Source organism: Equus caballus, chromosome 24 (assembly GCF_041296265.1).
Source record: "Equus caballus isolate H_3958 breed thoroughbred chromosome 24, TB-T2T, whole genome shotgun sequence".
NCBI classification, from domain to species: domain Eukaryota; kingdom Metazoa; phylum Chordata; class Mammalia; order Perissodactyla; family Equidae; genus Equus; species Equus caballus.
The window spans coordinates 54530854-54553580 of NC_091707.1; the positions used below are offsets into that span (position 1 = coordinate 54530854).

Here is a 22727-nt window from a genome sequence, read left to right on the forward strand (position 1 = left end):
CCCTGGCTTTCCCCGCTCAGGAAGGCAGGAAGGTTCGAGGGGCTGGGAGGGAGGTGCCTTCCGCCAGGCTGGACGAGGCTGGAGGCTGGGGGAAGCCTTCCTTCCTGGAAAGCAGGCTTTGTTATGGAGAACGCTGTGGGTGGATTTCACAAAGGCAACTTTCCCCTTCTCCTGCAAGAGCCATGAGGGGTTTTGGGCGGTTTCTGGAGATGAATCACAAAACTATGCCCACCACCTTTAGACTGTGACCCCCCCCCCCCAGGAGTTTTTCAGTCTCATATTAGTGGGCACTCAGCCTCCAGCGATTAGTCAAAAGGACCATTTAAGCCACTCTGCCAGTCTATGGCTCCAGCCCCTTCCGCCCCAGGTGAGCAGACCTCAGCTATGACTAGGGATCCGCTCGTCTCTCCAGATTTTGGGGGCACAATTGGCCCTGGGACCTCAGTTCTCTAGTGGGTCTAAGAAAAGTCACTGATTTTCAGCTTGTGCAGCTTTTTTCTTATTGGCAGGGCAGGAGTGAGGACTTCCAAGCTCTCTACGTGTCAGAGCAGAAACGGAGACACTTGGGCTGACGGCACCAGCTGGTTGTGTAGCGCTGGGCAAGCTCCTGACTCTCGCGGCCTGTGCTCTCTCATCTATATGATGCTACCTAAAGCCCAGGTGAGTGACACAGGGCAGAAGCCGGGCAGGGGGCTGCAGGATGGAGCGCCGGATGCCCACCCAGGAGGGATGCAGGAGCGGGAGGGAGGAGGCCTCGCAGTTCCCGGCTGTAGGGGAATCTAGGTTTCACTTCTTGCGGTTCTCGGGGCAACACCACCTGCCCTTTACCCTGCTGCACCCCCATTTTTAAGTGATTCCGTGAGAATTCCCAGCCACTGGCTCCACTGTGTCCCTCCCCTGGCCCGGTCAGAGGTAGGACCGGAACCCAGGAGTCCAGGCCTCCAGCCCCGCGTTCTGATAGCGCCCGGGGAAGGAAGCCGCGTCCCAGGCGGAGACGGGGAAACACAGTCCGCACCCGGGGCCCCAGGAGGCCCGGCCACTGCCACTGTATTTGGAAAGGCTCCCGGTCCAGGAGGAAGGCGCTGACCGAATAGCGGGGAACAGAGGTTGGTTGTGCCGTGTTCCGAGTTCTGTGCCGCGCCCTCTTCCTTCAGTCCCGCCGGGTGTCCCCGGCCAGAGGTGGCCTCCTGGCAGAGGAGGTCCCCAAACTCGAGGCCCTGCGGGGTGGGCCGCCCCTTGCCCGCCACCGGAGCGCTCCGAGAGGGTGCGGGCGAGGCTGGAGGCGGGCGCTCAGGGCGCGGCCGGGGGCTCCCCGGGGGCCGCGCGGGGCCCGGGGCGCCCTCCCTCCGCCTCTTCCTCCGCCGGCCGGGCCGGGCCGGGCCGGGGCGGGGCGGGCGGCGGCGGCGGCGGCGGCGGCATGGCGGGCCGGCGGGCCGGGGCCGGGGCGCTGCTGGCGCTGCTGGCGCTGCGTGCGCTCGGGGCGGCGGCGCACCCGCAGTGCCTGGACTTCAGGCCGCCCTTCCGGCCGCCGGAGCCGCTGCGCTTCTGCGCGCAGTACTCGGCCTTCGGCTGCTGCGCCCCGGAGCAGGACGCCGCGCTGGCCCACCGCTTCGGGGCCCTGGCGGCGCGCGTGGACGCCGACGAGTGGGCCGCGTGCGCTGGGTACGCGCTCGACCTGCTGTGCCAGGTGAGCGGGCGCGCGCCGGGACCCGGGCGCGGGGTGGGAGAGCGGCGGGGGCGCGCCCGCCGGGCGAGCGACCGGAGGGGTCAGCCGGCTTCAGAACCCGAGGCCCCCGGCGGGAGTTCTTTGGCGCGAGGCGGGGAGACTGGCATCCTGGGACGGGCCTGGGCTGTGCCATTCATTAGCTCTGTGACTTGGGCCTTCTCTGGGCCTCAGTTTCCCCTCCTGAAGCAGGAGGGATGGACAGACGATGTCATCACTCCCTGAGTTTGGGAGTTCCCTGCCCCGCGACCTCCTGGAGTCAGCCCCCCAGTTCGCCGGCCCCGGGAGCCCGTCCTTGTCGGGGCACGAGGGTGGGTGCCGCTCCGTGCTGCCCCGCGCTGCCCCCGGGAGGTAGGAGCCACGGGGCTCTTCAGAGGCCATGGTCAACGCGCTCGGCTTGGGTTTGTCGAGGAGTCTTGGGGGACACTGCTCCCAATGAGGGAGCCCCTCCTTCAGAGCCCCTCCCTCCTCCAGGACCCCCGATATGAGTGGGCCCCGGGCCGTGATGCCCCAAGCGCTCCAGCCCCCACATGGTTCGTGCTGTGCGCTCTCCGTGGGATGGTGCCCCACCCGGCAGAGGAGCTCTCGTCCTTCAAGACCACCTGGGTGGCATCCCTTTGGTGAAACCTCTATGACCCCATCCTCCCTCTGAGGGCAGAGACCCCGCTTCTGTCCGCAGCAGATGGTGCCTTAGCTGTTTGTTTTCCTCCTGCGTGGGTCTGATTCCTGAGTGCCTGCCCGGAACCCGGGTGGGTAATGGGGTCGGGGCTGGGAGCTCTAAGGCTGGCCCTGGCCCAGCGCCTGGGCAGTGAGAGGATTGAGGGAAGGAGAGGTCCTGCGGTGCAGTGCGGGGTCCCAGCCTCAGCCAGCAGGGACCCACGCTGCGGGGAGGGGCCGGAGGGCTGGCGTGGAGTCAGACATACTGGAGTTTGATCCTGGCTCTGCCCCTTCCTGGCTGCGTGACCCTGGGCAGGTCACCGCTGCACTTCAGTTGCATCATCTTTGAAATGGGGTCAATCTTAGCCGCCCCCCAGGGTTGCCACATGGACTAAATGACACATACAAGGGGCTCAATGGGCGATTCAGGTTGGATTTCTCTAGCACATCCTTGGCTCCCTCTGGCTGCCTAGGCCTGGGTGGAGACTGAACCAGGCCCAGAGGCCAATTCAGGGAAGGCCCAGAGAGGCAAGGACTTGCTCGGTGGTCACACAGCCCAATGGTGGCCATGTTGGGCACTTGGACTGCACTCACTGCCAATGTGAGCAGGCCATCTGGATGGGAAAGAAGAGTGGCTGGGAGCAGATGGGGGGCCCTGGGGAGCTCCAGAAAGCAAAAAGGGGGCCGCTCACTGAGCCCCCACACTGTGCATCTCAGGAGAGTCAGAATGGTCTGGTCAAGCGTCGCCTCCCTCACGAGCCTGGGGGCGCCTCGGCACCAGGCCCTGTGGTCTCCCAGCCCCAGTCACGTGGCAGGGTTCACGCGTCCCCTCCACATTTGTTTATCCAGCACTTACCATGTGCCAGGCTCGCAGGGCAAATGGGGTGGGCAGGTCTGAGGAGCAGGGAGGGAAGTGCCGGTCCTGTTACCCCTCCCCTGGCCGGAGCCTCCCCTCTCTCCTTGGGAACCTTCCCAGGACGCCTGGCTTTGAGCAACCAGTGGTGGAATGGCTGCAACACCTCACCCCCGGCGTCTCTGGGAGTGACCTCATGTCTGGAGAGAGCTTGGAGAGAGCGGCCGGGGCTGGATTATGGGTCACTGGCGGGGCCTTGCGGGGGGGCAGGAGAGTGCTGGCCAAGGACTCCACTCTCTGGGAGCCAAGGCTGCCTTTGGATTCAGCATCTCCTGATTTCCGCTGGGGAGGGAGGTGGCCGAAGTGCCTTATTTACAAGTTTCAGTCAATAACGGGCATTCAGGCATTCACATCTGCCTTGGGGAGATGGACTCCAGACAGGACAGAAACCGTGAAAACATGCCCACACCCACGGTCCCCTCCAGAGCCTGCCCCCTTCTGGCACCCACAGCTCCTACAGATACCCAGCATGGCTCCTTAGCCCGGAGCCCTTCAGAATCTTTCTTGGGGCTTTGCCCTCGTCCAGCTGATGCCTGTGTCTTCAGGAGGAGAAAAGGCAGCTTGTGACGTGGCATCCGGTCCCCAGGGTGGTTGGAGCAAGTCACTGCACATAGTGAGCCATCCCTATGGCTGGGATTGCCTCCCTGAGGACCTGAAGTCGTCAAAGCCTGGCTTCTGATGGAAATCGGTGTGAAACATGCTCTGCAGGCTCGTGTGCTGGGCAGACGTTTCCCCGGGACCTGGTAGGAGTTAGCCCTGTGCTGGGTGCTAAGACAGTTGGCAAGTTGCAGGCCCAGCCTCAAAAGTCCCCTTGTATGGAGACAGACACACAGATGACAAGAATGTACAAAAGTTTTCCCAAGGGTGACCGAATACTATGGGGGAAGAGGGAGAAAGGCCAGACTTTCCCTGGAAAAGTCAGGGAAGGCTTCCTGGAGGAGGGAACATTGAGTTGCATCTTGATAGCCCCTATTGTTTAGCATTTACTGAACAAATACCATCATCATCTCAATTTATTCCTACCAACAGCTCGATTAGGTGCGAATTCCTTTTCCCTTTTACAGATGAAAACGTAGGCACAGAGAGGTTAAGAAACTTGCCCAAGATCACACGGGGAATGGTACACTCAGTCTCCAGTGTGCTCTGACTCCAAGGTCCTTCTCTTAATCACATTGCCATATTGCCTGCCTTCTTGAAGCCCCACTGTGTGCTGGGCCCTGGGGTCCCTGCCCTGGAGAGTCCCCAAGTCTGTGGGTGGACAGCCATGCAAAGAGATAATGAAGTCCTAGCCAAGCAGGCCAGCTGAGCCATCTCTGGCCATGGTGAGGTGACGGCAGATGTGGAGAACTCACCCCACAAGCTATAGAATTACAATATGGTGAGAGTTGTGTCTAAGATATGGACAGAGGGCTGTGAGAATAGCCACAAGGGCCAGGGGGTGGTCAGCTTCCTGGGAGAATGGAGGAGTAAGAGAAGACTTTTGATTAGGGCCTCGAGTCATGAATAGGAGTTTTCCAGATGCAGCAGTGGCGAGGAGGGAGGGTCCTACGAGAGAGCATTGTGCACAAAGACCCTGTCTTCCTAAAGCACCGGTGGTGCACAGAAGCCTTTGGGACTCAGGACCACGAGTCCTGAGTGTCAGTGACAATGGCGTCCTTGGGGCAGGAAAGGGGGCGGGCTGTCTGCTCTGTGCTGAATGGCCCAGAGCTGAGCAGTGTGGTCCTGGGTTGGTTTCCGAGGGTTTCCTGCTGCCCCCCCCCCGACACCGGCCTCTATGAGACCAGTTGCTCATCATCCTCTTTGCCAGCAGCGATCACAGCAGCCTCTTGTCATTTCCGGCTTCTGGACCACGCAGGGCTGGGCCCCAGGTTTGCACTGTGCGTGAGGGTACACAGGCCGTGAGGAAGGGCCTGCCGGACCCAGTGCTTTGAGGCACGGATGCTGAAACTCCCGCCTGGCTCCCCGGAGGCCCTCCTTGCTCCCGCTAGTTCTGAGCTGGGATTTGATGAGTGGCGGGCACTCAGATTGGCTTCCAGAAGTCCCCCGCTGTGTCTCTGGAGCTGAGGACAGTGCTTGGCACACAGGCAGTGTCCAGTACACACTTGTTGAATAAAACGTTGCTGACTGACCTGGAAAGAGCCCCGGTCTGGACGTCGTGAGGCCTGGGTCTGAGCCCTGGCTCGGTCACTTCTTGGCACGTGGCCCTCTTTGAGCCTCAGTTCCTCATCTACACAGTAGGAGTCACGATGACCCTACCGTGCAAAGCTTCAATGAGGTGTGTGCATGCAGCCTCCCTGGTCCACCCACAGCCACTGGCTGAACTCACAGGAGGCTCCAGGGGACCGTGGGAGGGACGACACTGCACAGAGGCCCGGGCCTGGCCGTCTGGCCCAGTTGCTGGCTGAGTGGAGCATGTGAAACATGGTGTCCCTGCTGTGCCTGGGTCAGTGACTGACCACACCTGCAAGCTCATATCCCCAAGAGGCCTCAGCCTCACAGTAGCAGTAGAGGGGCCAGGAGGACAGGCCGTGGTGTGACCAAAAGCCACAATCATGTAACGGGAAGCAGCAGCCCTGGCCCAGAGCCTGAGAACTCAGCCAAGAGGGCAGCCTGCCACCCACTGTCCCTGGAGGCCTCCTGTTGGAAGCCGGCCTGGCCCTGCCTGAGAGGGGGCTGTGCGCCTGTCTGTGCCTCCCCTACCGCAGGAGGAGCAGCCCCATGAGGGCTCTGGGGGCCCCCAGCTGAGTCAGACTGGGCCTTGGCCTGGCGAGCTCGTGATGGGGAGAATTGCGTGTCAGACACAGACAGAAATAATTACATCCATGCAGGTTGGGGGGCTCTAACCGAGGGAAGTCCTCATAGAGGTTGGGGAGCTGAGGCCTCTGGGCAGGTGGGGTGCAGGGAAGGTGCCACGGTGTGAGGGGCGCTTAAGTAGGCTTGGGGGGTGTTGGTAGGAGGCAGCCAGTGGAGCTGGGCGATACCCTGCTTCTCCCTTCCTCCCACCCTCCAACCCCAGCCCTCCACTCTGGCAGGCCCCTCGGGCAGGGCTTCCCATGGGCAGTGGGCGTTATGACGGATTCGCAGACGTACACGTGCTCGGGAGGCGGGGTCGGCCCGAGATCAAACCCAGACTCCTCCATGCTGACCAAATGGCCTTGAACGACCCTGGGGGCCCGTGCCTCAGTCTCCCCATCTGTGCCACTCTTCCCATCGTGGGTTCTTGTGAAGATTAAGTGAATGGAGCCCTTATTCACTGTTAAGGGCTGGCCGGGGGTAGGTTACTGTTGGGCACCTTCCCTACGAGCCTGCTGTATGCTAGACATCATCTTAGGCTCTGGGATAGGGAGTGACCAAGACAGGCGAAATTCCTTCCTCAGGGAGTTTATGTCCTGAGGAAGACGGACCATAAACATGTAAACATTAATTTTTATTATACTATTAGGGAATGTTCCGTTTTTTGTTTTTTTAAGCCGAGCCAGGCGCCAGGAGGAAAGGGGATGGTGGATGGGTGGTCTAGGAAGACCTCCCAGGGGTGCCCCTCCTTATTTAGGGACCTAAGTAAAGTGAAGGAGTAAACCATGCAGACATGGGGCAGAGGCATCATAGTAACAGTACATATAGGTGTCTCAGACCCTTCCTGGCACAGAGCAGGTGCTCAAGAGTGGCTGCTGAGGCTGTCATTATTACTTGTAGTAGGAATATTGTGGTTATTTGTTCTAACAGAAACATGAAGGCAGAGAAAGAGAACGAAAGCGAGGAGACACAGGCCCGTTGTAGTTGAGACTCATCGTGACAGTCAGATGGCACTGTCCCCATCTTATGGATCAGCAGCCTGAGGCTCTGGGAGGCGAGGTGACTCGCCCCAGGTCTCATGGCTGGTGAGTGCCACCCCAAAGGACCCCTGAGCCGTGTCTGTCCCTGCAGGAATGCTCGCCCTACGCGGCCCACCTCTACGACGCTGAGGACCCCTCCACGCCCCTGCGGACGCTGCCCGGACTCTGTGAGGACTACTGCCTGGACATGTGGCAGACGTGCCGGGGCCTGATCCGCCACCTCTCGCCCGACCGCGAGCTCTGGGCGCTGGAGGACAACCGTGCCAAGTTCTGCCACTACCTGTCCCTGGACGACACGGACTATTGCTTCCCGCGCCTGCTGGTCAACGAGAACCTCAACTCGAACCTGGGCCGCGTGGTGGCCGACGCCAAGGGCTGCCTGCAGCTGTGCCTGGAGGAGGTGGCCAACGGGCTGCGCAACCCCGTGGCCATGGTCCACGCCCATGACGGCACGCACCGCTTCTTTGTGGCCGAGCAGGTGGGGCTGGTGTGGGCCTACCTGCCCGACCGCTCGCGGCTCGAGAAGCCCTTCCTGAACGTCAGCCAGGCCGTGCTCACCTCGCCCTGGGAGGGCGACGAGCGGGGCTTCCTGGGCATCGCCTTGCACCCCGGCTTCCGGCACAACGGCAAGCTCTATGTCTACTACTCAGTGGGGGTCGACTTCGACGAGTGGATCCGCATCAGCGAGTTCAGGGTCTCTGAGGATGACATGAACACCGTGGACCACCGTTCTGAGAGGTGTTTCCCTTGGGAGCCCAGGCAGGGAGGGGGCAGGGCTGAAAGTTGCCGGCATGCTCCGATAGGCACTGGTGTGCGACCGTGCCAATTCATGTGGGCCACACGGGTTGTTAAATATTTTGCACATCATGCCCAGGAAGGGGGCTGATCCCATGTTCTGGGGGTCCGGGGAGGGACAGTGGCCAAACAGACATCACAGGGTCATGTCCAAATTCCCAGATCAGGTACTTTAGATGGGTCATTCCTTTGGTTCTCAAAAAAGCCCAGTGAGGTCAGGGTTCTTTTCCCCATCTTCCAGATGAGGAAGGGGAGGTTTGGAGAGATGAAGCGACCCGCTAGGTGACATAGCTAGGAGGCATCAGAGCTGGAACGCCAGTCATCTCCCAAGCCCATCCCATGGCCCCACCCTGTCTCCTATGGCCAAGGCACCATTCTCAAGTCCCGCTGTCCTCTTCTCCTCCCGCTGGACCCTCTGCGCCCCTGGCAGGTACATCCATTCCTTGCCTCCCAGCCTCGGCTCCTCTCGACACTGAGCCTGCTCTCTGTGTGTCATTTATGCTCCATCTGTGTTTAAAATGAGTTTGACTTGGCCTGGCACAAAGGGCATACTGTCAGTCTGAGTCCACTGGAAAAATAAACCCTGGACCAGTGATTCAATGGGCAGAATCTGATCCTGGGAATTAGTCATTTGAGTGTTAGAAAGGATGAAAGAGCAACCTGGGGAAGGAGTGAGGCGACTCTCAGCTTAACAGCTGATGGATGCTGCATGCCTCTCTCAGGCTGGAAGGACCAGGTGATGGGGTGGGGTTCTGAAGCCCCAGAACTGGGGCCACTCTGGGCGGGCTTAGCAGGGGCAGTTGGAGCCAGGGAGGAAGTGCAGCTCCTGCCAAGACGCTGCCCAAAGTAGAGAGATAGGGAGAAATACCCCAGCTTCTCCCTTCCTCCCGTGCTCCCATCTCCTGCCAGTGCCTTCCATTGGCTGAACCTAGCTGGAGGCCAGCTAGCAAAGGAGCATGGGAGATGTAGTTCACAGAGCTGGCCCGCTGAAGTAGAGAGCAGGTAGTGGGAGGATCAGGACTGGATCTGAGGGCAAACAGGCAAGTAACAGCACATCACGAATTTGACAAACCTGTAAAATCTTGACATGGAAAGTATAAAAAGGAGAAGGAATCAAATATGCTGGCCGTGAGGGCAAGTGTGGATCTTGTCATGAAGCATTAATTTTGACTATGAGCTTCCTGGCAGCCAGAGTAAAAGGAGAAAACATAATGCTCGTCTTATTGTACAACCAGTTCCCCAAGAGAGATCAAGTTTATCGTATGGATCTCGCAGAGGGATAGAAGGGGTGTGTCTTCAACAGTGACTCTTAAAAATTGCTTCCCGATAAAGACTGAAGATGGATATACACAAAATGTACAGATGAACATATTTTAGAGTGAGAGTTCAGTGAGGGTCCTCTGGGGACCTCTCAAGTGCAAGCCTAGAACTTGATTCAAGCAGAGGGAGAGGTAGGCATGGCTGGCTCAGGGCAAGGCAGGAATGAGTGGTCACCCTTGCCTGACTCAGCTGTCAGTCTCTGTCCCTAGGGCTGGGGTCCCAATGGGAGGTGGACGCCCCACAGTCTAAGCTGGCCTTCTTACAGAGGAGGACCTGGAGTTTGGGGGTGCGTGTGGCTCACCAAGTCACGGGTATTGGCCTCACAACAGAAAGGCTTCTGGTCTTGGCTCTGAAGGAGCCAAAGTCCTGGGTTCAAGTTACTTGATCTTGGTTTTTCTTATCTGTATTAATAAGGGATTAACAAGTCCACGACCAACGCTGGAAAACCTAAAGCAGCCTAAGCATTTTGGTCGGAGGGAATTTAATACAGAGGGTCGTCTACAAAGGTGCCAGAAGAGCCGCAGAAGGAAAAGGGCAAGGTTGAGTTGTCTAAAGATGAGTAACCACAAGAATCTGGAGGAACAGAAGGGAATAGTCTGTGGTGCTGAGCTCGCTGCTCCTAGTACTGAGATGTCTGGGCGGAAACCCAGGAGTCCACGTGTGCCAGCCACTGTTGCCATCTCCCCACCCGCGCTTCTGGAGGCAGCGCCCGAAGCCAGGGAAACGCGGTTTCTCCCTTCCCCTTGCCTTCCAGTCTCCATTGGCAAGCCCTACCCGGACGCCAGCTGGCTGGCCGCACAGTGGAAGGTTTCCCGCCACGGCAGGAAGGGAGGTGGCTGAGGGGTGAGGGTGGGAGCTGAGCACCACCCACACCATCCAGGCCACCTCCTCAGAAGTTACGGTAGATAGCAAATGAGGGGCTGTGTGGGAAGTGCTCCAATTAAGTGGCTGGTGGTTATGATGATGAGGAAACCCGTTGTGCCGGTGAGTGGGTCAACAGTTTCACATGATCATAACAGGGCAGTTGCTAGCAGTGGGGAGCAGGACAAAAAGCACTAGGCCAGAACTAGAAGACCTGAGCTCTAGTCCCAGATCTGCTACCTTGGGCTTTGTGACCTTGGGCAAGTTGCTCAACTTCTCTGAGCCTCCAGGTCCTCCTTGGCACAGTGGAGTGAATTATGCCTGCCCAGCCTACCTGTTCCTTGTAAAAATCACCTGCTGTAAAGATGTGACGTCCTTTTGACTTTGAAGTGACATCCAAGAGAGAGGAATGTTAATTGCTGAGTTTTTTTTGGGGGGGGGGATGTTAATCTTCTTTTAGGATCATCCTGGAGATTGAAGAACCAGCCTCGAACCACAATGGGGGCCAGCTGCTCTTTGGGGACGATGGGTACCTCTACATCTTTACCGGAGATGGCGGCATGGCCGGAGACCCCTTTGGAAAGTTTGGAAATGCCCAAAACAAGTATGTTCTGATTTGGCTGGCTGGTGGGTTGGTTTACATGCTCTTCTGGGGCCACACAGTGTAGGCAGCAGAAAGGGCTTTGGGCCCCAGCTCAGCCTGCAGCTAGCCCCCTGGGGACCCCAGGCAGGTCACCTGCTCTCCTCAGTTAGAGGGGAACAGCCATCTCCACAGAGAGGCTTGTCATGGGGAAGAAAGGCAATCGTGTTTGTCGAGAGCCAGGCACAAAGCCCACTTGTCATGGGGACATGAGAAGTGGCATCAGAGAGCCTGTGGGAAGATGAGATTTTCTCTGGTCAGCCCAGCCCTGCTGGAACCAGAGGAAGGAAAGGGTGCTTCCCAGAGCAGCTGGGGCCTGAGAGCTGGTTGCAGCAGGGTGGTCTGGGCAAGTGGGTTTCTGCCCCAAGGTCATCCATCATGACCCACAAACTGAAGCACGGTCTTGCTCTCAATTACCCACTTCCTGGCTGGAGCAGATGGCCTATCATCATTCCACTCCTTACACACATGCACACACGCACACACACACACAGTCTCGTGAGTGTAGACAGGGTGCCCAGGAGTCTCAGGGCAGCCTCCTCCACTCTCTTAGCCAAGATGACAAAACCTCCCTCAGCCCAGAAAGTAAAAATAGCGAGTGTGCTGTTGATTACAGTAATTAAAGTGTCCCAGCGTGTGACTTGTGCTTTCCTGTGTGACAGTGGAAGAATCGTTGCAGCTTTCTCGTGTTTGGGATGTGTTTAGAGACAAAGTTGAGAAAATAGAAATTAAGGATTTGTGGATAATTGGACAGAACTTAAAACATAATTTCGCTGCTGTGAGTTTTGCCCACTTACATATGGAAGCCCGGGGCGTGCTGTGCGGGCTCCCGGCTGTGAGCTGCAGCTTGGGGCCGAGCAGGCTGGAGTGGACGGGAGGAGGGGAGCTCACAGGGGCGAAACCTGAACGCCGGCAATACGTGATGAACTGTGGGGCATCTATTGGGGGAGGATTTGTCACCATTTAAGAGGACAGGAGGGAAATGCCTGGGCGCTGATGCTGTGTGAGAATGATGGGTACCCAGTGGCATCAAATGGGTAAACCATGCCAGTCTGCCTGGAAGAGGCACACCAAAATGCTAACAGCAAGGAAAAAACCACGTGGTCATTATGTAGGTGCCTCAAAAATCACAGATGAGAAGTGTGTGTTCCCTTCCCTACATCTTCAAGCCCCTTGAGAGTTCCCCGGTCACATGTCTCTTTCTCACATGATGAACGAAACCCCGCAAGCTACTCACCCCTGCGTGGGAGCTGCGTGGAAGTTAGGGCCACACCCCTATTCCATGTGGCTCTGGAGGGCATGTCCTGATGTCTCCTGGCTCCAGGGGCCCCAGAAGCTGCATGGCACCGTGGGGTGCCCAGCTCCCAGTCCCAGAGCTGCCTGGGGGAGCTGGCAAGTCCTCCCTGTCTCAGAACCTCAGTGGAGGTAGGGGTGGTGGGTGTGGGGTGAACTGAATCGCCACTGAGCCCCCATGGCTCCCTGACAGGCCCTGGGGGTGTGTGGGAGAAAAAGCAGGAGCGTCAGCCTCATGTCCTGCTGTCGTCCTCTTCCCTCTCCGGTCCTGATCTGCCCTCTCTGTGAGGTGCACTCGACTTTGCAGTCGTTCATTCGTTCACTCAGCAAACACTTTGTGATTCACTGTGCTGGAAGAAAACTGTAAATACAAGTCATTTTTCTAGGAGCATTTTTGCGCTGTGGCACAACACTGTAGGTAGGCAGGAAGGAGGGACCGCCTAAGATTACAGGGGAGGGCAGGGGTGTGGGGAGGGTAGAAACAGCTTGGGTTTCTGCCTAGGCTGGATTCCAGCCCTGCCATTTACTAGCTGCGTGGGACGTTGGGCACGTTCTGTGACCTTCCTGAGGTCAGCTGCCCCACCTGTAACGTGGGGATCACAGTAGGACCCACCCACCTAGAAGGTTTGTTGTGAGGATGAAAGGAGGCAATAGATGGCGTGTGTGTCCAATGCTGGGGACATGCTGGGGACAAGGCCTGGCGCACAGCATGGTGCTGATAGATGTGGAATGAATGATTGAGGTTACCCAGCTGGTAAGCAGCTGCGGAGGACTGGATCCCCAGGTCACTGGCCCCACAGCCGAGGCTGGCTGTGCACCTGGCTGGGCCGTCGGCGCCGGGCCCCTGCCCCCGCCTGCGGCGCCCGAGGCCACCCCGACCGACCGCGCCTTCTCCCCCTGCCCGCAGGTCGGCGCTGCTGGGCAAGGTGCTGCGCATCGACGTGGACCGCAACGAGCGCGGCCCACTCTACCGCATCCCGCCCGACAACCCGTTCGTGGGCGACCCCGCCGCGCGGCCCGAGGTCTATGCGCTGGGGGTGCGCAACATGTGGCGCTGCTCCTTCGACCGCGGCGACCCGGCGTCGGGCGCGGGCCGCGGGCGCCTCTTCTGTGGCGACGTGGGCCAGAACAAGTTCGAGGAGGTGGACCTGGTGGAGCGCGGCCGCAACTACGGCTGGCGCGCCCGCGAGGGCTTCGAGTGCTACGACCGCAAGCTGTGCAACAACGCCTCCCTCGGTGACCGCCCCCGCCCCTCTCCGCGCCCCGGGGACCCCCCTCCCCGGATCGGACCCCATCCCCCACAGCTGTGAACCTGCGCCTCCCTGGGTGGCCGCGCGCGCCCCTGGGGATCCCAGGATCCTGGATCTGTCCCCCACCCAACGGGATGTGCGCCAATGCCTCCGTTGGAGACTCCTGCGCCCCTCTTTGGGACCTCCCCTCGCCTCGCCCCTCGTCCCCACCTATCCCCACCTGTCCTGGGCTGCTCCTCGCCTCTCCTCCCCCCGCACTCCCCCAACCCATGCTGTCCTCGCTCTGCAAGCTCTAAGCACCTTCTTCCCTGAGTGACCATCTGGGGTCCCATCGTGGGCCTTCCTGGTGACCCGCACATCCCCTCGCCCCGCAAGACTCGGGACCACCCCGAAGTTTTGCTGTAGGGGAGGGGCTGGCCCCACCGAGGACCCGCCCGCAGGCCGCTGACTCACCCCGGCTTCTCCCCGCTCTGCAGATGACGTGCTGCCGATTTTCGCCTACCCGCACAAACTGGGCAAGTCCGTCACCGGCGGCTATGTGTACCGGGGCTGCGAATACCCCAACCTCAACGGCCTCTACATTTTCGGCGATTTCATGAGCGGGTAAGCGGCCTGACAGCAGTTCCGAAGGGCAGGGAGGGCAGAGGTGGAAGGTGGGGGAACGTGAGCAACTTCCTGGACGGGCTCAGGGCCCCCTCTTTCCTGGGGAAGCCAGGACCGTCGCTGCACCACCTGACCGGGGCCCCAGGGAGCTCTGGTCCAGGTGAGGACACAGAGGCCTCCCTGCAGGGGACAAGGGAGCTGGAGCCCTAGCTCAGGTCTGACCTTGGGGGCCCGTGGAGGCTTGCTGCCCAATTCCCACCTCTATGGCAGTACCTCCTCCACCGAGGGAGACCCTGGGGGGGGGGGGAAGGGCATGGGAGTGTGGGCAGTGGGGATGAGTCACACCCCAAACAGGCTTTGGAGGAGGAAGGAGAACATACCCCCCAAGCCTACTCGGGGTCAGACTCTTCCCAGGGGAGCTGATGGGGCCTCATGACCACCTTGTTCTCCCATTGTACAGAGGAGAAAACTGAGGACCGTAGAGGCTCAGGGAGGATATACACCTGGCATGATGCTTAAAAGCGCAGCTGAGATTTCTTCCGTCTGAATCCTGGCCCACTTATTAGCTGTGTGACCTTGAGCCAGCTACTTCACCTCTCTGTGGCCAAGTTGCCTCATGTGCAAAGTGGAGATGATCATAGTCCCTGCCTCCTAGGGTTGTCTGAGGACTGAATCAGTTACTACGTATCTAGCACTTAGGATCGAGTATGTGCCCAATATCTGGTGGCTCTTAATTATCCCACCCTAGCCTCTACGCATGAGGGCGGCTGCGCAGGGCTCCTCCTGAGGAAGCCTGGGGCTGGCAGCAGAATTCTCACCTTGTGCAGCTGCTGACCGGGCTGGGTTTGTGGCCAGTTTGTCTGCACCTGGAGCTGAGAGAAGACCTGACCTGGGCCCCCGATGCTGGATCCTTCTTCCAGCTCCACCCCTTCCTTGGGGTCTGCCTCTGGGGCTCAGCTGTCCCATCTGGAAAGCGGGTCTGGATGAAGCCTCTGTTTTTACCCCGATTCTGTTTCCCCTTCCACCCTCCCCCAGGAGAGCCAAGTCACCTGACCACAGAAATTCAACTAATTTTTCCAACATTTCCCAAGCCCCTCTGCCGGGTCAGGCTTCACGCCAGGGCCAGAGCGACAGAGCTGGGGAGAACCTCATACCCGAGTCAGAGAGAAAGACCCACACTCGGCCCACTAGTCCAGCCTCAGAGAGCCTGTGCACAGTGCTGGGGAAGCCCAGGGCGGGGGCAGTCAGGAGGGCTTCCTGGAGGAGGGGACGTCTGAGCAGGGCCTGGAAATATCAGCAGATGATTGACAGGCGAAGAAGGGAGTAAGGGGCAAGATCAGCATAGTTTGAAGATGCCCAAGCTCCAGCTCATGCTCTGAAGTGGAGGCAGCTCCAATGTTTGTGCAAACTCCACGGCACCAGCCTTGGAGGGTTCTGAAACCAAGGTCAGCTCCTGACTGCCTCCTGCTGGTCATCGGGTGGGGCTGAGCTGAGGGGGCAGGGACCGAACTGGTCTTGTCCCACCCTCCTTCTCTGGTACACAGAGTGCATGCAGGGCCAGCTTCATGGACGTGCAGCCAGTGCAGCTGCACAGGGCCCCATGCTCAGGAGGGCCCACACCTGGTATAATGCTCTGCTGTCACTGTCTTGCACTTCTTAATACTTTTTGATCAATGGGCCCTGCGTGCTCATTTTGCACCGGAGCCTGCAAATTCTGTAGGGTCCTGGTTGCATGGATAATAGAGGAAAGGATGGACGGATTGGTGGGTGGGGTTCCCCTGGGCACCATGCCAGGCAGGACCCCCCAGCTCATCCTCCTTTGCAGGCGTCTGATGTCCCTCCGAGAGAACCCAGGGACAGGCCAGTGGCGGTACAGTGAGATCTGCATGGGCCGTGGCCAGACCTGCGAGTTCCCAGGCCTCATCAACAACTACTATCCGTACATCATCTCCTTCGCGGAGGACGAGGCTGGTGAGTGATCCTGCGGCCTCTCTCTCCATCATCATGCCTGGGACTGGTCCCCCACCCCGTGGGTCCTTCTGGCCTGGGATTCCAGGGGTCTCAGGCCTGCAGTCACCTTCAGACTGAGGAGAAGGGTGTTCAGGGGGCTTGAGACCCCACTTGGGCATCAGTCCTCATCTGTGATGGTGGAAGTGCAGGCATCTGCGGGAAGAGGCCTCCTGAGGCCTCCACGGCCCTGGGTTCCTGATGGCAAATGTATCTGGGCCCGAAAAGTGAAGCCACGTTGTCTTCAGAAAGTGGGGGGGCACCGCCTTCCTGGCTGTTACTGGGTCCCGCATTCGCCGCTTGCATTTTCAATACAAGAAACAGGGGGGAGGGGCGAGGAAGAGGGGCAGCAGAGGCTGCTCCTGCTCCGGCCTCCTGCCTTTGTCTTTGGCCCTGGGATTGTCCCTGGACAAAAGCCGAGGGGCCCCCAGGGGGGCCTGGTGGATGCTTGGCCGGGTTGCTAGGCAACGCCCACCCGGGGGCCTTTCAAGGGTGTCCCCTGCAGGGCCCGGTGCCCAGAGCCCCCAGGCCCCAGTCTGGGAAAGCTTTTTTGAACCGACACCCGTCAGAATCTAAATTTTCAAAAGGGCAGCCCCACCCCCACTGCCCTCCCCAAGCCCACTGGGCCCTTGAAAGCCCTTTCTTTTGGTCAATAGCGGGTTAAGGTGTTTTGGAAGGAGGGCTGCTCTCTCCACCCTCCCCCTCAACCCCCCCACAGCACACAGCCTGGAAGGTACAGTTCCCAAGGGGCCCTTCCTCAGCCCTCTGAATGACACCCAGTGATGGACAGCCAGGAGGAGGCCCCCCTGAGACAGAGAGCTCAGGGACTGCATGTCGGGGAGCTTGGGCAGGCGGCCCCTGGAAGGCCGGGCTCCACTGCAAGCAGGCCTCTCCCAGCTCCCAGCTCGGGCTTCTGCCTCTCTGCTTGTTCTTCTGACACTTGCAAATTACAAAACAAGGGCCTCTGCTGGCCCGGTGTCCTCCTGGGACAGTCCACACCGCAGAGATCAAGAGGGCAGCATGGCCCCGGGCAGGGCCTGGCAGTGACAGTAGGGGCTCGCTCCCTGCCCGTGCATGGGGTTGGGCCCATAGCTCCCAGCAGATCAAGGCTGGAAGGGGCCTTGAAGTATGCCCGGTCCAACCCTGTCACTTTACAGATGGGGAAACTGAGGCTGACTACTCATGCCCAGTCATGGTGGGGGTGGGGGGACTAAACCCAGCCTGGCCCCTGGAGGCCTCCCAGAGCAGGCCCTTAAACTCCAGCTTGGTCAGCCAAAGGAAGACAATGGAGAAGGCATTCCAGCTGAGGGCAGTGTGTGCAGGGAGCCCCGAGTTGCTCCAGGGTACTGGACGGTAGGTGCGAGGGCTGCACAGCCAGAGAGAGATAATGGCTCCCAAGCACCTCTCTCCAGAAAGAGGCCCAGAGAGGGACATGAGGGCCCAAGCCTACACAGCAAATTCATAGCTGTGCCTGTGGACTCTCCAGCAGGGACCAGCTTACCGGGGTACCCTGCTCCTTCCCACAGGTTGCATCATCACCCTGTGGGCCTATTACCCCCGACCAAGCAGGGTTGGTGCTCCTGGAAGGGGGTCAGAGGCCACTGACCGCTCGGCATCCTGCCCTCCCCAGCCCCCAGCTCCCCACCACAACTGGGTCAGTTACGCAAGTCGCCTCTCAAGGGTCTTCCCCTTGGTAGAATTCCCCTGGTTTCCTGGGCCTTGATTCTCAGACCCCATCCCCATGCAGCCCTCCCTGACTGCACCAGTCGCCAGGGACATGCTTTCCTCCTAGCTCCCACCTCCCTGTCTGTGTGGCCTCTCCTTGGGTAAACCACCTTCGTCCCCATCCTTGGGACACCTTTCCATTGTCCTCCTACAAGGATACTAGCATGGCTGGACCGTCACATTGAGTCACACATGCCTGTGTCTGGGCCTCTCAGCCATGATGTGTCCTACACTGGTGTGGGCTTGGGGGCAGCAGACATTCCTGAGTTCCACGCCTTGCTTAACCACTCACCAGCTGAGTGACTTTGGCTCACCTCTCTGAGCCTCTGTTTTCTCATCTGTAAGATGGGAATAATGGAGCTCATTTCCCAGGGAGAGGTGCCTTTGGCGGCAAGGGCTGGGGGCAGAATGGGGGTGGGGGGGGAGCGGAGAATTCACATTCCCTGAGAACATCTAGGGCACCAGGTGCTCACAACTCTGCTCCTGCCCTGAGAGGCGGAGGGAACCGAGGCTCGGAGCAGGGCTGTCCCAGGGCTGCTGGTGCTCACCGGGTGAAGTGCAGGGGCTGGATAAACACCAGAGACTCCTCGAGAGCTTGCATTCTGCCTGCTGGGCATGGAGAGAGACTCTGGCCTCCGGGACTTGGCAGGACCCGATCCTGGATGACGGTAACAAGAGCAATAATAGCTGATACTGATGGGCATTCCAATGTGCTCTTTCAGTCCTTATAACAGCCCTGGGAGGCGTCCCACGTCGGGGCTGAGGAAGCTGAGACTCCGAGCCTCGTGCTCCTGCAGTCCCCAAGTAAACAGTTAGTGGGGGGCTTGGCTGTGGACCCTCATATGCGCCCAGAGTTGTGCAGTGCTGGGCGGGGACGAGGGGTGGGGCTGGGTCACCAGGAAGGAGGCAAGAGTGGAGGTCAGAGCCTGGTGGATCGGAACAGAGCAGCCGGCGGCCGGGAGACTGTGCCACAGAGGCCCGTGGGCATGTCTGCACCCCTTTCTCAGCCTCAGCTTCCAGTTCTGGGGACTGGAGAGCAACGCTGACCTGGAACGCCCCCTCATGGCTCGCTGAGCTTGGGGTCCCTCTCAGAGCCTGAGGTGGGGGCATGGGGCTGGCCGGGACAGCGTCCTCACTCCCTGCCTTGTTTCTTGTCCCAGGGGAGCTGTACTTCATGTCAACAGGCGTGCCGAGTGCCACTGTGGCCCGTGGGGTGGTCTACAAAGTGATTGACCCCTCCAGGTGAGTCCCTGCCCTCGGCATGGCCTGAGCTCCTCCCGAGCTCCTCCATCACCTCATTTCCCTCTCGACACTCTCTGAGGGGCAGGTTATTAACATCCCCGTTATCCAGGTGGGAAAACTGAGGCCCGGAGAGGGGGAGTGCCTAGCCAAGCCCAGACCGCGGGTGAGGGGCAGACCCAGGATTCAAAAATGGGATTCAAAGTCCAGCTCTATTCATGATAAGAGGGAGCCAAAGATATGGATGGGGGCCAAGAAGCATAGGCCCCACCATCACCTTTTTAAAAAATAATTCTTTTTTAAGTTTTAGAATAGTTTTAGGTTTGCAGAGAACTTGCAAAGATTGTACAGCATTTCCCTTATTCCCCTCACCCGGTGTCCTCTGTTCTTATCATCCCGTATTATCATGGGACGTTTGTCACAGTTAATGAACCAACATTGGTACATTACTATTAATTAAACCCCACACTTTTTTTTTTTTTTTTAAAGATTTTATTTTTTCCTTTTTCTCCCCAAAGCCCCCCGGTACATAGTTGTGTATTCTTCGTTGTGGGTTCCTCTAGTTGTGGCATGTGGGACGCTGCCTCAGCGTGGTCTGACGAGCAGTGCCATGTCCGCGCCCAGGATTCGAACCGACGAAACACTGGGCCGCCTGCAGCGGAGCGCGCGAACTTAACCACTCGGCCACGGGGCCAGCCCCCCCACACTTTTTTTTTAATTGAAACAATTCCATACTTTTCAAAGAAAGACTTGTCTAGTTTTTCCCTGGAGCTGTTTTTCTGCTCCAGGGTCCCGTCCAGAATCCCACATTACATCTAGTCTTCATGTCTCCTGGACGTCCTCTGGTCCGTGACAGCTTCTCGACATTCCTTCTTTACCACACGTTTTCTTTTAAAGCTCAGATCTATTAATGATTGATAGAACTATTGTCAAGAAAACGTCAGCACTTCCTCCTCTCCTGCTTTGAATTTTCATGAGGACTCAGCTGCCTTCATCTCCAGGATTTATGTCATCGCGGAGGGGCACATGCAAACTGCATTTTTCTTCCTACATTTATCCCTATTTTGGATAAACATTTCCACGTTGCCTCGTCACCCTCAAAAGGTCATTTTCAACGACCTCGTAATTTTCTGTTGAGTCACTCTGCCGCAATTGTCTTACCCATTTCTCAGACATTTAGGTTATTTCCAATTTTTTAAAAGAGTCCTTCTCTAAGGGAGCATCACACACACGGAGCAGCTGATTCATGCCAGATGCTGCCTTAGACCCGTCATCTCCTTTGGTTTGGGCAGCACCCTATCGGCCTATTTTCCCTGCAACAGAGGGACCCGAGACTCAGGGAGTTCTCGAGCTCACCGTCTCATCTTGTGGGTCTCTTGTCTTCTGGGTCAGAGGAGCAAGAAGCAGGCTGGATGCCCCTTCCCTCCCTACCCCCAGCTCTTCTCATCTCTTTTGTTTTCCTCTTTTGGAATAACTATGTCTTTTTGCATCCACAACAGTTTGCATAGGGGCCCTATTACAGAACATTTGGAAAAGGAAGAGTTGGAAAGTGGGGGTGGGGGTGGGGCAAGGTCATCCATTACCACCCACACGTAACCACCATGGCATTTTTTGGTGTATCTCCTACCCTTTTGCACATCAAAGATTTTTTAATGTAATTTTCTTAAGGAACAAACCCTGCTGGGTCTGTGTGAAGTGCGAACGTTATCTGGAGTCCAGGGCAACCAGAAAACCCGCCCTTTCTGCGGCTTTGAGAAGTGTGTGTGCCTGGTGCGTTCCTTCAGCCTCTGGGGGAAAAGGCTCATGTCCCTCCTCGGTTTCCCACTTTTGCCAAGCCTGTCTGGAAGCCACCCTGAGTCACGTGGCTGCTTCACCCTGTGGGCTTTCCCCTCGTGCTGATGGAACCTATTGAAGTCTTGGACCCACGTGGGTCAGCCCCACAATAGGGTCAGTCCCATTCAAAGACTCACAGATCGACAGCCAAAACCTAATTAAAATGGGATTCCATTCCTTACTTGTGCCCTTCAAAGATGTCAAAGGAGACCCAATTCACAGCCCTGGCAACCCTGCAATGACTCTTTTCTCTCCCAGCTCTCTCAAACCCCACCCTCCTAGGCCCCCAGAGCCTCCCCACCCCCGTCCCCGCCGCCAGCCCTGAGGTGCTCCCTCTCTCCCACTTTATTCTTTCTATTGACCTCACCTTTCCCTGCTTCCCCAGGCGGAGGAAACGCTCAGATTCTGCAGCACCAGAAACCCAGGAACCAGAGGGGCAGAGAGAGACCCTGCTCAAAGGCCGTGGGGGTTGGGGCCAGGGCAGGGTGCAGGAATCGGGCTGCTGTGACAGTTAGAAGATCGGCCCGGCAGGCTGGGCAGGAGAAGGACCATGACATTTGATCACATTCCAAGGACAGTTCATGCTCTGAATTAGAAGTGGCTCAGGAAAGGGTGAGCCACCGGCCCTCGTGCCCTTCCGGCAGAGGCTGAGCTTGGCAGGCTGTGGTAGGGGATTCCTGCCCGGGGTTGGGTTCTTAGAGCCCTGGGGGCCTGGAGCGGCAAGGAGGCTGCAGGCCACTCAGTAGGTGCTCCACAAATGGCCGTTGTTGTTACGGTCCACACCTGCCCCAGCCTGAACGCACCCCAGCCTTCCCCCTCCCTGCCCGGCTGCAGAGAAAGGGCAGAGGTCAGGGGGCCATGCTCGGGTGAGACTCATGACCTCCTGTGTGTCGGCAGACGGGCACCGCCCGGCAAGTGTCGGATCCAGCCCACGCAGGTGAAGGTGAGGAGCCGTCTTGTCCGCTTCGTGCCCAAAGAAAGTAAGTGCTTGCAGTGGGGGAGGGGAGCGACTGCAGCCCACACCCAGCTGCCCTCTGCCAGATGTGGGACCTCCATGCCCTTCCTTGGCCCCTTCGCCTAGCACCCAGCCTGGCACACATTAGACATTTAGTTAAAGAGGGTGGAGCTCCTTAAATCCCCATCCACTCAGGTGATGTGTGCCTGTCCCAGGCCGTGGGTGGGGGTGACCTGAAGGGGCTGCAGGCCTCAGAGAGGGCACAGCAAGGGGAGTGACAGCTGGTGCCAGGTAAGGTACACTCAGTTCTCAGGAGGGACAGAGAAAGAGGATATAAATGCATGTGAGGAGGACTGGAAAGTTATTCTAGGCACGAGGGTCCCTAGGGGAGGGGGCTTTTGGGCTAAGCCTGCCGTGAGACGGTTCCATTCTGACAGACGTGGTGGGGGGGGGGGCGGGGCTAGTGCAGGCAAGGCCACGGTGACTGCCTGTGGGATCTGGGGCCAACTGAAAAGGGTGTGCCTCCAGGAGGGCGCTGTTCCACTGGGCCCCAGCTAGGGAGGAACAGAGACCCAGTGTTGCCAGACCTTCCAGTGCGTCAGACAAGGAGGAAATCCATCCCTCCCTCCATCCATCCATCCGTCCATCCTTCACCACAGTCTTGTGCTTCTTACTGGGAATGTGATGCTGAGCAAGATGGATACGGTCCCTGCCTTCTGGGATGGTTCCCTACAATCACCTGATGTGAAAGTGTTGGCAACTAGTTCAAAATTTAAAAAACCACCCCATGGGCCAAAGGATGTACTTCAGCAGGCCAAGTGTGCCCAGCAGGTCACCAGCTGGTGGACAGAGTGTGGGAGGAGCAGGAAGAGGGGGAGGCTGGGCACCTGGGCAGGTGGGGGTGCCCGGAAGGAGGACAGTTGGGGGAGGGACCAGCTCGGTGTTTTGGGAAGTTCATTCTCACCACAGCTGGTTTCGGGCCTTGGTGAGTTTTCCAGTTACTTGTTTCACAGTTTCTGGCACTTTCATTGGTTACCTGTGTGTGCTGGATGCTGGGACCACAGAAGTCAGACCAGGCCC

General features: G+C 58.5%; 1 protein-coding gene across 7 annotated transcripts in view; it reads left to right on the forward strand.

Moving 5' to 3' along the window:
* Positions 1-278: 278 nt before the first annotated feature.
* HHIPL1 (HHIP like 1) overlaps positions 279-22727 on the forward strand; it is a 28125-nt gene continuing 5676 nt past the window's right edge. The window contains exons 1-9 of one of the 7 annotated variants that reach the window (XM_070250315.1): positions 279-367; positions 510-660; positions 7218-7864; positions 10563-10706; positions 12943-13271; positions 13762-13888; positions 15714-15859; positions 18781-18862; positions 21590-21672. In XM_070250315.1, the coding sequence (XP_070106416.1) occupies positions 640-660; positions 7218-7864; positions 10563-10706; positions 12943-13271; positions 13762-13888; positions 15714-15859; positions 18781-18862; positions 21590-21672 (1579 nt within the window). In that variant the 5' untranslated portion in view covers positions 279-367; positions 510-639. Of the gene's footprint in view, positions 368-509; positions 661-952; positions 1107-1135; positions 1688-7217; positions 7865-10562; positions 10707-12942; positions 13272-13761; positions 13889-15713; positions 15860-18780; positions 18863-19756; positions 20874-21077; positions 21673-22727 lie in introns of those variants that run through there. The other 6 variants (XR_011432291.1, XM_023628371.2, XM_070250316.1 and 3 more) reach the window with 6 other exon arrangements.